Below are 14,859 nucleotides of genomic sequence, written 5' to 3' on the forward strand. Positions count from 1 at the left end.
TATGCCACTGAATGCTTTAGTTGGTGTAATTTCCTACCATTTTAAAGTAGGAGACCTACAAAAACTATAATACAATCTCTAAAATAGGTTTAGTGGTTTTATAATAAAAGAAAAAAATAACAACCCCCCCCCTCAAAAAACAGAAAACCCTAACTGTCTGCTTTACATCATTACTCTACCCACTAGTATTTTCAGTCCCTCCTTTGTAACCCTTAGCTAACCCTCTCAAAGTGAGCTTTCTCTTTTTAAAGACACACACACACATATTCTCTCTCTCTCTCTCTCTCTCTCGCACATGGGAAGGAGGGAAGGAGTGGAGAACATGGTGGTTTGAAAGACGAGTAAACAGGACTGTCTCAAGGTTTTTCTGGAATGAACTGACAGAATGCAATGTTTTCTGTTGACCCTAAATTATAGGAGTGTACCAGGATATCCCACTTGGAATCTTTGCATTTTTAGTTTTTAAAAAGAATCAGGAAATCATAAAAATAGCTTGAGATTCTGGAAAGTCATTGCTCAGAGTGGCAGTACTGGACTGGACAGACCAATAGTCTGCTTCCCATATTTAAAAAAACAGGTTCCCCAATATATCTTCTGGCCAATATAACTCTCTCTGTATGTGCATGTATATAGTTTTAAGGTACTGTTTTAGTAACTTGAATGCAACTCTGTATTATGGGAGCATAGAAAAATGGGGCATGAAATTCCATTTCCTGGGAATTATTTTAAGAGCATTCTCAAAATAGGTTAAGAATGACTTTTTTATGTTCCTCAAATAGACGGTTGAAAGGTATAAGCTCCCTAATTAGTTTAACTCTATTAGTGAGAACAGAGCAGATATTTTCTTCTCTTTTCTGAGAGATATTTAAAATATTTTTATCTCACAATTACACAGTTTGGGCTACTTGCATTGATTTATAATTGCCTTTTTTTTTGTCCCACCTCTCCATCAAGGAATGACACTAAGTCAGATCATCATCATCAGTTTAAAAATACATTAAAAACATAATACAAAACTACAGTATATACGTGGGGAACACACAATCCATGAAATGAAAATCTTTTGTTGTATACAGGTAGTCCCCAATTTAAGAACGAGTTCCATTCCCAAGGTCTGTCCTTAAGTTGAATTTGTACGTAAGCCGAAACAGTATTATTGTACATAATACTGTATAATGTGTAATTAACTTAAACCATTGTGTATTTAACTCGAATTTTGCTTCGATAAGCTCCATTCTTAACTATGGGTCATCCTTAAACCAGGCATTCTTAACTTGGGGACTACCTGTATTACATGTACCCATGAAACCTAGCTTCATTTTTAGATTCTTTTGTCCCTTTTTATTATTGTTTCTGGTTCTAGCATCCAAGTCTGGATTCAGCAAGTTTCAGTTGAACTTTGACTTGTTTCCTGTGCCTCCCTTTCATGCACAGCCCTTTTTTCCAGGGCAAGGAACTACCAACTCTGAAGGACATTGATTTTCTAAATATGAACCAGAAAGTATATATCAGTGAAGAGGCCAAGAAAGACTTCATGGAAAAGTTGAAGCGAGATGTGGAGGTACTGTATCTCTCTCAGCCTGATCTAGTATAGCAAGAGGGTGGTTCTGGGTCAGTAGTCTAATGGTGGATGCCAAAGAGAGACTTTTAGATGAGCTGTGGATGCCAAAGAGAGACTTTTAAAGGTAAAGTGGGCAATCTTGCATGGTTCAGTTGAGTTTGAGAAGGTGCTACTAATGGTAATCCACCCTGCTGTTCTGATTCCCATGAGTTGTATCTTTATACTTCTTAAAGGCAAAAATTATCTTACCATTCTCTCTCTAGTGTCCTCCAGCAAGTCAATCCCTGCTACCTTGCTCCCTATTTCTAAATAGGATCTAATGTTGGGCTAGTGGTATGGGAGCAGCTACAGCATTCCTGATCTAGAAACACCTAGGGCTTCTAGGAAAATACAATTTGTTTCCCAGCCAGCATTCCTCCTCTGGATTTGAGGCTGGAAAAGCCATAGTATTGGAATGTCATCTGTATGGCACAAGGAATGATGCCACAATGGCTCCTATACCACTGGCTGAATATGAGTCCCTTCTTCTTAAACAGCTTCGCTATTGCTGTTACTATGCCCTGACTTCCTGAGTCTACCCTGCATTTCTGGCTACTTTACTGCTTCCTTCCACTTTTCTCATGCTTGAGCCATTGAAATTGCATTTCCTTATTGCAAGTTCCCTTGGATGGATTTGACTGACTTTATGTATAGCTCCTCATAGCTAATAGTCTATTCCTTTAAAGCTATCAGGCTACCCAGTAGTCTTAGTGTAAACAGAAAATGTCCTTTAAAAGAAGAAAACAGTATCTTCAGTGCAATTATTGCTAGGCAGAGCCTTTGCTGCCAATCAATTGAGTCCCAGGCTTGGGAAAAGTAAAGAACCATCCTCAAACTGAGAATTTCATGAAAAATTGTGTAGTTTGATAGTATCAACTCTTGCTTCTGAAGAACCAAAAACTGTTCCTAAGCAGGCTTGGTTATCTCTGAACTTCAGTCAGTTGAACAGATTGTGTTCTAAGGTTCCAAGTTGGCTCTGGAAGGCAATGGGATGGGGCTTTTTGCAAGACCAGCAAGGGCCTTCAGTAGCTATACTCAGTTTGCTCCAGGCACCCCTAAAGGTCATTGATAAAGTATGATATATGATGAACCTTTCTTCCTCTGGTATTTTTTCCCAGTATTATTTGCATATGGCAAAAGGTATTGATTCCAAGAGTATTTCTGGAGAGGTACAGCATTCTTATCTCAGGAGGATTACATAGCAAATCACTTTTTCCCCCTCTTTCATAACCTAATTTGGGAATTTTTGAAGGCTGCCTCCTAGCTTCTGAATTTTCTAGTCATCTAAGGTAGGATGGAGATTACATCAGCCCTGTCAAAGATGATATGTTAGAGAAGGGTGCTTTAAGAGTACGTGTAAATGTGGTTGATTTGAATGATGGGATATAACTGTGTTGAGGATCAGGGAGGCCAGTTACGTGTACGTAATATTTATTGGCTGGAATTTGTGTCATCACAAAGGCACATCCAGTCTTTTCCCTAGAATCGTTTTTCAACTTAAAAAATAAGCACTATGTGAACTTGTAATTGCATAAATGCATAGAAAGTGCTTTAAACAAAATAAAATACTGAAATGTTTAGAAATACTGAAATGTTTAGAACCAATTCTAAACATTAAACTGGCACCAGATTGGTGATATGAAGGGTTGTTTCCATGGTAAAAGGAGGAAAAATCTAAGCTTCCCATGGCAATTAAAGTTCATACCAACTGTTATGTACTCAGGTATTTGTTCATTTTTTTCTTATCTCTATTTCCTTGTTTTGCTTTTTATTTTATTCTTTTCAGGCTTCAGTTATGGCAGCTGCAAATATTTGTACTGTATTGATAACTTTGAGGGACAAATTCTGTTGTGAAAGAATTGAGGTTTAGCTATCTGGTTGAGGTCTCAGACCCCTGTTTTCTGAATTGCTGGTCAACACTTGCACCCCATATGCCATAATAAGGTGAGAACTGAGGTTAACTTCCAGAACTGGAAAAATTTGCTCACAGCTAGTATCTCATCAGCTATTCTATTTCCTTAGGGATTGAATCTACAGAATTTAAATTACTTCTGCAGTGTGAGATTCTCCCTATTGGCCTTAATGACTGTTAATAGCATGTGATGGTGGGGGGAAAGGGCTGCAGATGCTCACTGTCTAACTGTTAACCTCATATACCATGCAGCCTTTCCCCTACATCAGCTCTATTTCTCTTAAATGTTCCAGTTCTTCCTGTACCAAGTTCAGTTCTACTGCTGACCCACGTCAAGAAACTGGTAGGCAATGGGCTTCTTGAGTTTAAAAAACTTGACACTTTGGTATGATAATGGAAGTCACCTGGTGTCAGACCCTAGGAACAGGCAGGCTGAAACCCTCCACTGATATTCTCTAGGGAAGCTTGTCCTGCAGCCTCATGAACAAAACACTGAATTTTTCCAGTGGAGTTGGCCAAACAAGCACAGGTCTTGTTTCTGTATTATGTTTCGCTTAATGCTTAACATAATACAGAATGGTTCCCCACAAAAGATGAGGTTAGAGTTAGGATTTTTCACTGCTTTCTGGATAGGTGAGTTCAGAAGGGTTGTGCTTAAATTGTACTTCAGTCACCAATACTCATCGATCTGCTGAGCTTGATGGCTCCAGCTCCAAATATATTGAGGCTGCAGCACTCAAAAGCTCAGCTAGTGTGGCCATTAGCTGGGACCTCTGGATGTTCTAGTCATAGCACATCAGGAGAAAACCAGATTGAGAAAGCTGTACTTAATGATCTCTCGATAACCATTCTACAATATAATATTAGCAGTAATTTTATTTTATGATGTCTTGTTTATCTATTTAATAGCTTGGCTTTTACTCCGAGAAACCCTTGGTAATACATTTGGGGCTTTTCTCTCCCTTCTTTGCTACCCACCCAAGTGCTTCTGTGAGATATTAGTGACTGGTTCACAATGCCCTAGAGAGCTTTATGACTAAATGGAGATTTGAACCTGCGTCTCTTCTGCCCCTAGTTCCATACTCTTAACCGCAACTCCACGCTGCTTTCAATCTGGCAGCCTTGTTATAAAAATGACTGATGTAATGTAACATGGAATTCTTGAGAGAGTTGAAAATATGCTTTTAGTGATAAGCTTTTCTTTCTCTGCTGGCTGTAGAGAAAGAAGAGGCGGAATGGAGTAAAATTTCTGTTCATTAATTAGAATGCTTAATGTTTTTATCCTGCAGGAGGAAAAGGCTATAACATATGCTTACAGTTCCCTGAGACAGGTAGACTGAGATGTGAGGAAGATTGATCTAAATGAGCTTACTGATCTAAAGGGGGAAGGGGACTTAAGTCCTGTGAAGAGAGTTTGAAAGAATTGGGGGGGAATTGAGTGGGGGATATGATGGTAATCTTCAAATAGTTGAATGGATGCCACAAGGAGGAAGCCAGGATTGGTCTCCATTGCTCAAGAGTGCAGGACACAGAGTGATGGATTTAACTTGCAAACAACAATAAGGCTTAAGATTCAAACAATTGCACAGTGGACCTGATTACCCAAGGAGGGGATGAGCTCCCTTTTACTGGGCTTGCTCAAGGGGAGACTGGACAGCCATTTGTTGGGGTTGCTTTCATTTAGATTCCTGCACTTTGCATAGAGTTGGATTCGATGGATTTAAACGTCCTTCACTGTGACTGCTTAGTATCCTGGCTGAAAACATGAACTGTGATCTAAGAAGTTGTTAGTTAAAAATTCCAGGTTTTGAACAGGTGCTTTTCCTGAGGTTATTCTAGATCTTTTTAACCTTAGCCTCACATCTGTAATACAAGAGTGAAGTAATTCATGCTGGCATTGTATGGAATATTGAATTATAATTCAATAATAATTGCATGGAATTACATGGATGCTTTGAACAAGTGAAAGCACTTGATAAATGCAAAAATTTGCTTGTGGAAGAATCTTCTGTGCTTTAGTTTCTCTTGGAAGACTGTTTTATGTCTTTGAAAAATGGAAACAGATGTTCACAAAAACACAGCCTTTGGTTCCTGAAGCCAGGCTGACCTAATATATATCCAATTTCTGAGTTTCAGATAGTTCTTAAACTTCTTCTCATTGCCAGTTGTGTTACCTTTGCATGGCTTTTGCAACTACCATTGTGCCAATACTCTTTGAGAGGGGTTGGGCTGATTTTTTTGTGACTCCACAGGATGGGGAAGAAAAGACTTGTTTACAAAAGATTCATCATTCTAGTTATAGAAAAGGGCTCAGGTCTGGGAATTAATGCTGGATATATTCCATTTGGAAAGTAGGCCCACTGCTTTGAACAGCCAAAGCAATTAATCATGGGGACAGGCTGCCAAAAGGGGAGTCCTCTCCCCCCTTATCCAACACATAGTTTAGATTAAAACTGGGCTCCCTTTTGAAGGCAAGAAAAACTGCCTTTATGCTTGGTTGAATTCAAGGTAAATGCAGCCTTCTGATTTTGCTGTCACAGCTGCTAGATGAATTTATGCATACATGATAGTTTGATTGTTTAACTTTAAACATGACTTAGTATAGTGACTTATGGTGTATTTATCAGTTAAGATGTCAAGTTAATAACCAGATTACATCCTGGTGATTTTGGTACTTTTGAGTCTAAGCAAACTGGTTTTGCAACCAGTTTATTTCAAAAAGTAATAAGGCCAAGAGCAAGGAAAATAACTGATATATTCTTGAAATGCTTCCTGTATTCAAAGAAATCAGGTATGTTTTAACTGCGGTTCATTACATGAATTACAGTGCCAGACATGTTAAGTCATAAATCATGGTATACAAACTGCAAGGACTAGGTGTGCAAAGCAGATTGCACTAATCCACATTATGGCCTAGTATTGCTGAGGCTCATCACAGTCCAGAATAGGAAGCTAATTTGAATTGTCTTAGATTGAAGAATGGGTTTTTACAACACTGGGGAGCAAAAGTCTTGGGTCTGATCTTTGGGATGCTTGGAGTAGCAAGGTGGGTTTGTATGATATTTTATTCATGTCCAGATTCCTGTTTGCTCACAAGGTTTCCCTGCAAGGTTTGCAGGGAAGCCTCAGGCAAGCCAATACCGTCCGCCCAGATATATTGGATTCAGCTGGGATTCCTAATCCTGTGTGATGTCCTTGACATTAGCGTGCCCATGGACATCTCCCTTGCAGCTCATTCTACTTAAAAAAACAAAACCCTAAAGAATATTTTAAGTCTAGGCAAATTTTTTAAAGGAAACTAATGTGGTACAAAGAACTAATGTCCCAAATATTTTTTTATTTCCCCAAATAACCTTGGATTCCACATGGACTCCTGGGGTATTGTTAGAGAATAAATATGGGGTGTATGTGCAGCCTAGTGCCTATTTGTACATTTGCCCACCTGCCTAGGAAAAAGTAAACGGAAGGGTGACGGTGAGCTGGGAACAGGGTTACCAGTTTGCCTGTGAATTGGGCATTTGCGACCATACACCGCCCCCTCCACCCCCCAGTAGCCATTTAGTGGATGAGCAAGTGAATGATGACTTTCTTGGAGCATGCTCTCAAAATGAATGAAAACTTCTGTTATTCCCAGCCAGCATGACCAGTATAGAACTGGTATCCAGCTTTATTTGGATGGCCCCAGTTTTGAGAAGGCCTACCTTTAAAGTTTATTTTGAGGCTACACTGAAAGATGTTTTCAGGCTTCTTTTGAGCTAAACTAACTACAGCTTACCTCTAAAATAGTAGTAGCATGACTGATGTGACTGATATGCCTCCAACAGTAGGAGCATAGTTTTAAGGCAGGCTTGTTAAAAAGCACACGTTGCTCATACAGCTGAAGGCTATATGTAATGTTTTGAACCTGGGGAGCTCTCTATGATACTTTAGTTAATCTTTTCTGATCACATAGATCCAAAAATGGCATCCAATTAAGCATGAATTATCGAAGTATAAAACCTACCATCAGCAAACCCCCAAATGCTTGTGTATACGTATTAAGAACAACAGTGATAACCAGGAGTCCTCAAACTTTTTAAACAGGGGCCCAGTTCATGGTCCCTCAGAATGTTGGGGGGCCGGACTATAGTTTGAGGAGAGGAGGAGAGCCGCCAGACCCGGCATACCTGTCATGTAGAATAGTCCGGCTCTGCGATCTCCCTCCTCGGGCATCGCCTCCAGCTCCTGACACAGCCCCGACACTTCCGCTTCTGACAGACAGCAGTGGCGGCCAATCAGGCGGGCAGGCCAGATAAATGACCCTGGCGGGCTGTATCCAGCCCACAGGCCATACTTTAAGAACCCCTGGTGATAACAATAGATAAGCTCTCGCTAAAACCAGTTGTTCCATTAAAAAAAGTTATAAAAAAGACAGTAGTATCGATGCCAGGCAAGCTTCTCTGGGGAGGGTGTTCCAAAAACGGCACCGTTATAAAATATATATATCTTTTCTATCTTTTTGCCTATTGTGCTGAGGAGTTTGGGAAAGTGCCTCTGATAAGACTTTAGTCCTTGTGTAGAAAAATATGGGAGATGCTCTTTCCTTTAACCTGCCCCAAGTAGGCTGAATGTACTGGTAACTTGTACAGATGGCAGAATACTGGTATAATATGATTACATGGCCACACCATGTCCACAGTTTTAACTACTCCCTTTTGAACAAATAAGATACCTTCACATACAATGCACTGTAATAATCCAACTATGAACTTGCCAGAGCATGAATAACTGTTGCAAAGACCATTAAGCCCAAGAATGGTCAGAGATGGCACCTCAGTCTAAGCTAATAAAAGGTACTCTGAGTGAGGTCAACAATCCCCATAGGCTGTACATCTGATTCTTTAGAATATAGTCCCCTCCAGGGGAACAAGGTATAGGTTTCCCTTCTGAAACTGCAGTTTGTTGTATGTCAAAGGGGTGTTTCCTGCTGGGTTGGCTATATAGTTTCTGGTTAGGGAAGCTGCTTTAGTCACTGAGGGAGCTCTTGTGATACTTTATTGAAATGATCCCTCCCTACTCCCCATTAAGGGATCAGGGGATCTTAAGCATTCTTACTGTCCTCAAGTAAAATACAATGGAAAGGACAGAGACAGGAGCTTGCATAAAAATACAAAGGTCCATGGAGTGATTAAAATATCTGGAATTTAGAATAAATGGAATACATTGTTTCATGAGTTTGTGTTGTGGGGCTTTCACTTGGAGTAAATAATGAGACAAATCTGTACATCTCCTGGCCATCTCACTATTGTGTTTGATTCTTCAGTTCCTAGTGCAGCTAAAGATTATGGACTACAGCCTTTTGTTGGGAATCCATGATGTACAGCGGGCTGAACAAGAAGAGGAGGAAGATATAAAAGAGGAAGAGGAAGATGGAGAGGGTGAACCAGGGGGAATGGCATCAGTGGGCTCTTATGGAACATATCCTGAGGGCATTGGCAGCTATCTCAACTCCCACAAGCCCCTGGACCCTGGTGACTTTGACCCTTATATTGATGTCTATGCCACTAAGAGTGCTGAAAGTAAGTTGGGATAAGATGAAATTTTTACTATATGGATGTTTAAAGGGGTAGAAAAGTGCCTTCAGGCATTTTAAAGATCATTTGTTTATTGGAGCATAAGTTTTTGTAGACCAGAATCTGCAGCCTGGTATTTACTAGTATTTGTGATCCTTTGTTAGTTTATCAAGAAAGCTTTGCCTTCAGTCAACTCCAGGGAACACTTCACAGTGCAGAAGTCAGTTCTTTTACTTTGCTTATTTTCCCATCATAGGTGATTATAGCCAACCCAGGAATATCAGAAACAACCTTATATTGAGTCAGATCATTCACCCATCTTGCCTAGGAGTGATTGACTAACAAGGATTCCCAGGTTTGGGGCTGGAATTTTTTTAAGCCCTACCTAAATAGGCTGGGAGTCAAGGGTGGGGCTTTTGACATGCAAGACATGTGCTCTTCTATTGAAGTTTGGGCCACCCTGCTGCTTGTCACTAAGACTACAATGTGTAGGGTGGAGTTAGACAAGAAAATCCCAAAGGAGAGACAAGGTTTGATTAGACCAAGGTTTCTCAACCTCAGCAACTTGAAGATGTGTGGACTTCAACTCCTAGAATTCCCTAGCCAGCCATGCTGGCTGGGGAATTCTAGGAGTTGAAGTCCATACTTAAAGTTGCTGAGGCTGAGAAACACTGGATTAGACTGTTGTTCAATAAAATTATTAATCGGTACATACAATAAATTTTAAGCAGTGGAATCACCTCCTAGCTGACAACCTTGAAAAGTGTACACAAAAGATAACTGAGTAACATCTGGTTAAAGCTGAAATGCCAGACTAGTTTAAGCAGTGTTTTGTGAATGAGCTCCCTTTGTTATTCCAAAGTACTAGACCACCCTTTCTCAAGCTGGCACCCTCCAGAAAAGTTGTATTACAGATCTTGTAATTCTCAGCTAGTCAGCCAAAGGTGTTGCTGAATGGACATTTATAGGAGTCATACTCCAATGTATCTGGAGTACACTAGCTTGGGATAAGCTTCATCAAACCCATATAAAGATTTTGTTATGATGCTAAAGATGCATACACGTAGTCCCCGGGTTAAGAACACCGCATTTACGGACAACCCATAGTTAAGAACGGAGCCTATTGTAGCAAAATGGTTTGAGTTAATTACACAACACTACTTATACAGTATTATACAATAATAGTGTTCCAGCTTACATACAAATTCGACTTAAGGACAGACCTTGAGAACAGAACTTGTCCTTAAACTCGGGACTACCTGTATTGTGTTAGATTTCAGCTGCAACATTAGGCCCTCTAAATTTTCTCAGTGCCTGTGGCTAGTTTTATCTAGCTATTTATACCAGGATGGTCTTCAGGGCATCTGCTTTTGACACCTGCTTATTTATTGGAAAGGGAGAGACTAATGCTAAGTCCATGTCAATCAGAATTGGAAATCAGCTTCTGAGAAAAAAAGTAAGCTTAATAGCCAGTCTTTAATATTTTTTGCACATTGCTATAGGCTTAGATTTGCAATGCAAGTTGCACGGGATATGAACACAAAGAAGGATACATAAATTTTATTAAGGTCTTAGACCAGCCTGTGAACATAAAGAGTGTGATTGCTCAAATAGATTACTTATGAATGGTTTGCTATATTTTGAGTCAGGAAAGGAGTCTCTTCTTGCTGCTTTATCCCTGTATAATCACTCTTTTTGTTTATGTGTTTTCCCTCCCTCCCTCCCTTCCTTCCTACCTTTTGGGTTGGCCTATGGATATTTGTAGGTATCAAGAGGAGGGATATATGTAAACAATAGCATCACATTTGTCCTTCACTAGTTTTCTCTTTACTTTTCCAGATAGTCCCCAGAAGGAGGTTTACTTCATGGGCCTCATAGACATTCTCACACAGTACGATGCCAAGAAGAAGGCTGCCCATGCAGCTAAGACAGTCAAGCATGGGGTGAGTTTGGCTTGCCACACTTTCTGTTATGGTGGTCAAATAATGCTAAGAATGGAGCCCTGATCCTAATTAGCTGGCCTGCACCTAGCCTCTATCTTCCCTTCCCATGCCCATTTTTTCTGCCCCTTTTTCTGCTCCAAATAGCAGCTACTCTTTTCCTGCTTCAGCAGCCCCTTCTCCTACCAAGTAACTGAATGGCCAAGGGCTGTCCCTCTCAAGTTGATTGTGCTGTATCATCACTGTGTAATATAGAAGGCGTAACTATGGCCTTTCCTATAGATAGGAACTGTTTCAGTGTCTTGCTTTATACTTGGGGGCAGCAGGAATTTAGAGTCTCTTATGATCATAAGAGAGCAACAGAGAAGAATCCATGATCCCAACCAGCATAGCCATTGGCAGTGCATGATGACCACCCTGTGGAGTGGAGACAGGCTGAAGCTGAGATTTGTTGCTTTAAGTTAGTTATCTGAGATAACTCTTGATACTCTTTGTTTTCATCTAGCTTGTTAAATCAAAGAGTGGTTGTGTCCTGAAGAGTACAACCTATGTGAGTTTTGTAGCTACAGTCTAAAAGCCAAGGAAGGAAGTGAGATGGAAAGACTGCATCAGTGGCAGGAGGACTGCCCCCTCCATGATAGAATTTTTAAAAAATGCTATTCACTGTGGCCGATTCATGGAAGGGTTATTTTTATTGTACCATTGGGGCAATGTCCTTTGTGTTTTGTAGCTACAAGGGCATTTCCTTGAGGGGAAGGTGACAAAGAGCAGATATAATGGATTCAACAAAAGGAGCAAGAGGGATGTTCCACTGGGTCAGAAATACTTGCACTGGATAATATGCATGTGAATAGCAGTTGATCAATACATTTTATTTATTATTAGATATATATCCCACATTTATTTTGTACAACTCAAAGCAGTGTATATACCTAATGCTCCTTCCTCCTATTTTCCCCACAAGAACAACCCTGTGAAGCGGGTTGGGCTGAGAGAGGGTGACTGGCCCAAAGTTACACAGGTGGCTTTCATGCCTTAGAACTCATGGCCTCCCAGTTTCTAGACGAGCACCTTAGCCACTACACCAGATTGGCTCTCTGGAAGTACTCGTGTTGGAAGGACTCAGGTGCTATATCCCCAGTGTCTCCAATATTCATGGCCCATGCCATGTTGCTTTCCCTGTAATGATTAGGAATTAAGGGGGCTGATTTGTGGTGGTTGTTGACACTTTGTCTTCCCCTACAGGCTGGTGCAGAGATCTCTACAGTGCATCCAGAACAATACGCCAAGCGCTTTCTGGACTTTGTCACCAATATATTTGCTTAACGGTTGTTCACTATGTCTTGTTGGCCCAAATCAAAAGCTTTTCAGCACACTTGTAGTTGTCATTCACCCTGCCCCCTGATTCTCGGTAAGCAGGATAGTTTTTATCCTGCTATCCTGGGGTCAGCAGGGGAGTTGGACTGATTTCAGATGAGTCCCACTCTGGCGACTGAGGGACAGCTGCTGAACCAAGTGCCTTAACTCTGATCTTCTGTCAAGATGAGAAATGATCCAGAGTACCAAAGAAGTTGGCTATGAATGCTTTGGGAAGCTGCTTCTCCTTCCCTGCAGGAGGAAGAGGAGTGGCTGGTTTTTATCTAAACATTGAGTTCTTCCTTTCTTTTAAATAGTAACAGTGGTACATCATTTAGGGCAGGATAATGTTGAGACAGAATAATATGCAATACGAAGTTAGTCGTGCCTTGGAAGAAGGGGGTTGAAGGGAATCTTCCCCATTTACACAGCCAGATATTTTATCCTGATATCCCTTGTACTGCCTGTTTCAAAGCCGTGCACCAGTTCAGTACCTCTTTCCCCATCCCCCTACACACAACCCTTGATGGAAGACTACATTGTGCCCCATCCTTGTGAATAGTTTTGCTCCGATCTAGTTCTGCTATCAATAATGGAAATCTCTCCTGCTAAAGAAAACAGCCCAGCACTGAATCCAGCATTCCTTGAGCTCTTTTCCATGTAGAATTGCAGTTTCTTGAAACTTTGTGCCCCAAGTGTTGCTTTTAATGAGAAAAATTCTTTTAGGGCCCAGTGCTATCACACATCCTTTTTCCTCCCCTTTTCTAGTTGAGAATAAGAATTGAAGCAGGGTTTGGGAGGTTCTTTGTGTTTGCCAAACAGATGTGGAGTCAACTCCTGAGTAATAGCACTATCCTCTGGATCCCTGATGGAGCATTTTACATACCGTAGAGCTCTTTGTGTCTCCCTTGTCAGAGGGAGACTGGGGGAAGGACAGAATAACTCTTTTCCTTGGGGTAATGTATACAAGAGTGTCCATAATTCCATTGGGCACATGGCCCAGAATGAGTGGATGTAACCCACAAAGCAGCCTAAGGTATGTCTAAGTTACCTGTGCTTCACTAGAGTATAGTACTAAATTCGAAAGCTTCTGAGAGATGCTGAGGATGAAAGTCCTCGACATTTAGATCATAAAGCTTTAACATTTAGGTCAAAGCGAGCCTCCAGATGTTGGTGAACTGCCAGTAGCATCAGATACCATGACCAGTAGGAGCAGGGAATGTTGGGAGTTGGACTTCAGTAACATGTGGAGGGCCTCTGGCTCCTTATCCTCAATTTAGATCACATAAGCCTCCATGTTGAAGTGGGAATCGGACCAAGCCTCATTTATTTTGCTTAGTGTTGCAGGGTAGGGAGGGTATCACACCCAGTTTCAGGATGCTATGAGAAGCAGCATCTCTTTTTCTGTGCATAACGGCTCTATATGTTTCTTGTGTATATATCAAATTGGCAAGCCAGTGTATTTTGGGAAAATGTAGCCTGCCTCAGCAGCTGGTCAGAAAGCCTCTTGAGTGAAGGAGGAAATCGCTATAAACTAAGGAGCTAACAGATGCATTAAAAAGAATATCCCTTTTCATTCACTTATTCAGCAGAGAGGGGATTCTTGGAGATACTTCCTTTAGCACAGTGAGGAATGTAGACAAGGAACTCGATAAATTAAATGATCATCACTCATTTATTATTGACTTGGTTAAGAGATCTCACATTCTCTAGTAGCTGTCCTACCAGTGTGGGGAAGCTGTCACTTTCCAACTGTCTTTGAACTATAATTCCCAATAACCCCAGCCCACTATGAGCACTGGTGAGGAATGCTGGGAATTATAGTTCAGCAACATCAAGGGCTAGGATTCCCTACCTGGAAACTCTAGCCATGGTTTTGTTTTACAGTGCTGCTCATTTTGCTGCTCTGGACCTGAAACATGGAGGCTGCTTTATGGTTTTTCATTTTTCCCCTTCTGCCCCATTACTGATGTATTGAGACTGATGTCATTTCAGCTCTCAACACAACAAAGGCTGTGCCATGGAGATACATTTATGCTGTGGGGCTGTCTTCCTTCCAGCCTCTTTCAGTGTTTTGTAATTGTATACAATGTGTATTTCTGGTTTACTGTTGTATGGCTAAAAATAAATTATTGAACCAAAAGTTGTTTGTATGAAGTGCCCAGCTGCGCTGTTGTATTCTGCTAACCTAGCAGGGTAGAAGGATGGACTCAGTGTTTCAATGACAGAATAAAAGACTTTCCTTGGCCCTTCACAGCTTTTTGAATTGAAAATATTTTTTTAACTTATTTATAACATTTCTGAACTTCCAGAAAAAATTCAAGTTATCTAAGCATCAGGAAAAGAATTCAGCTGGACGTTATGATGTTGAGATGAACCAGGGTTAATTTGAAAAGTAACTGTAGATATTAAACTCTTGTTTGGCTTGCCTCCTTCACTAGCAGGAGATCTTGTTCCTAGCTGGCTTGATTTGTAAAGATGACATAGCAGTTTGGCAGG

The 14,859-nt window shown here is 40.7% G+C and overlaps 1 protein-coding gene across 1 annotated transcript in view; it reads left to right on the forward strand.

Annotated features, from left to right (window-relative positions):
* Positions 1-14,513, forward strand: part of PIP4K2C (phosphatidylinositol-5-phosphate 4-kinase type 2 gamma) — a 33,840-nt gene extending 19,327 nt beyond the window's left edge. The window contains exons 7-10 of the mRNA XM_007422054.4: positions 1,448-1,561; positions 8,815-9,070; positions 10,904-11,007; positions 12,250-14,513. Coding sequence (XP_007422116.1) covers positions 1,448-1,561; positions 8,815-9,070; positions 10,904-11,007; positions 12,250-12,330 — 555 coding nt within the window. The 3' untranslated portion in view covers positions 12,331-14,513. The remainder of the gene's footprint in view (positions 1-1,447; positions 1,562-8,814; positions 9,071-10,903; positions 11,008-12,249) is intronic.
* Positions 14,514-14,859: the final 346 nt, after the last annotated feature.

The sequence above is a fragment of the Python bivittatus genome, unplaced genomic scaffold (genome assembly GCF_059951505.1).
Source record: "Python bivittatus isolate LINGU-HERP-01145 unplaced genomic scaffold, Pbiv_v1 ctg000220_np1212, whole genome shotgun sequence".
NCBI lineage: Eukaryota > Metazoa > Chordata > Lepidosauria > Squamata > Pythonidae > Python > Python bivittatus.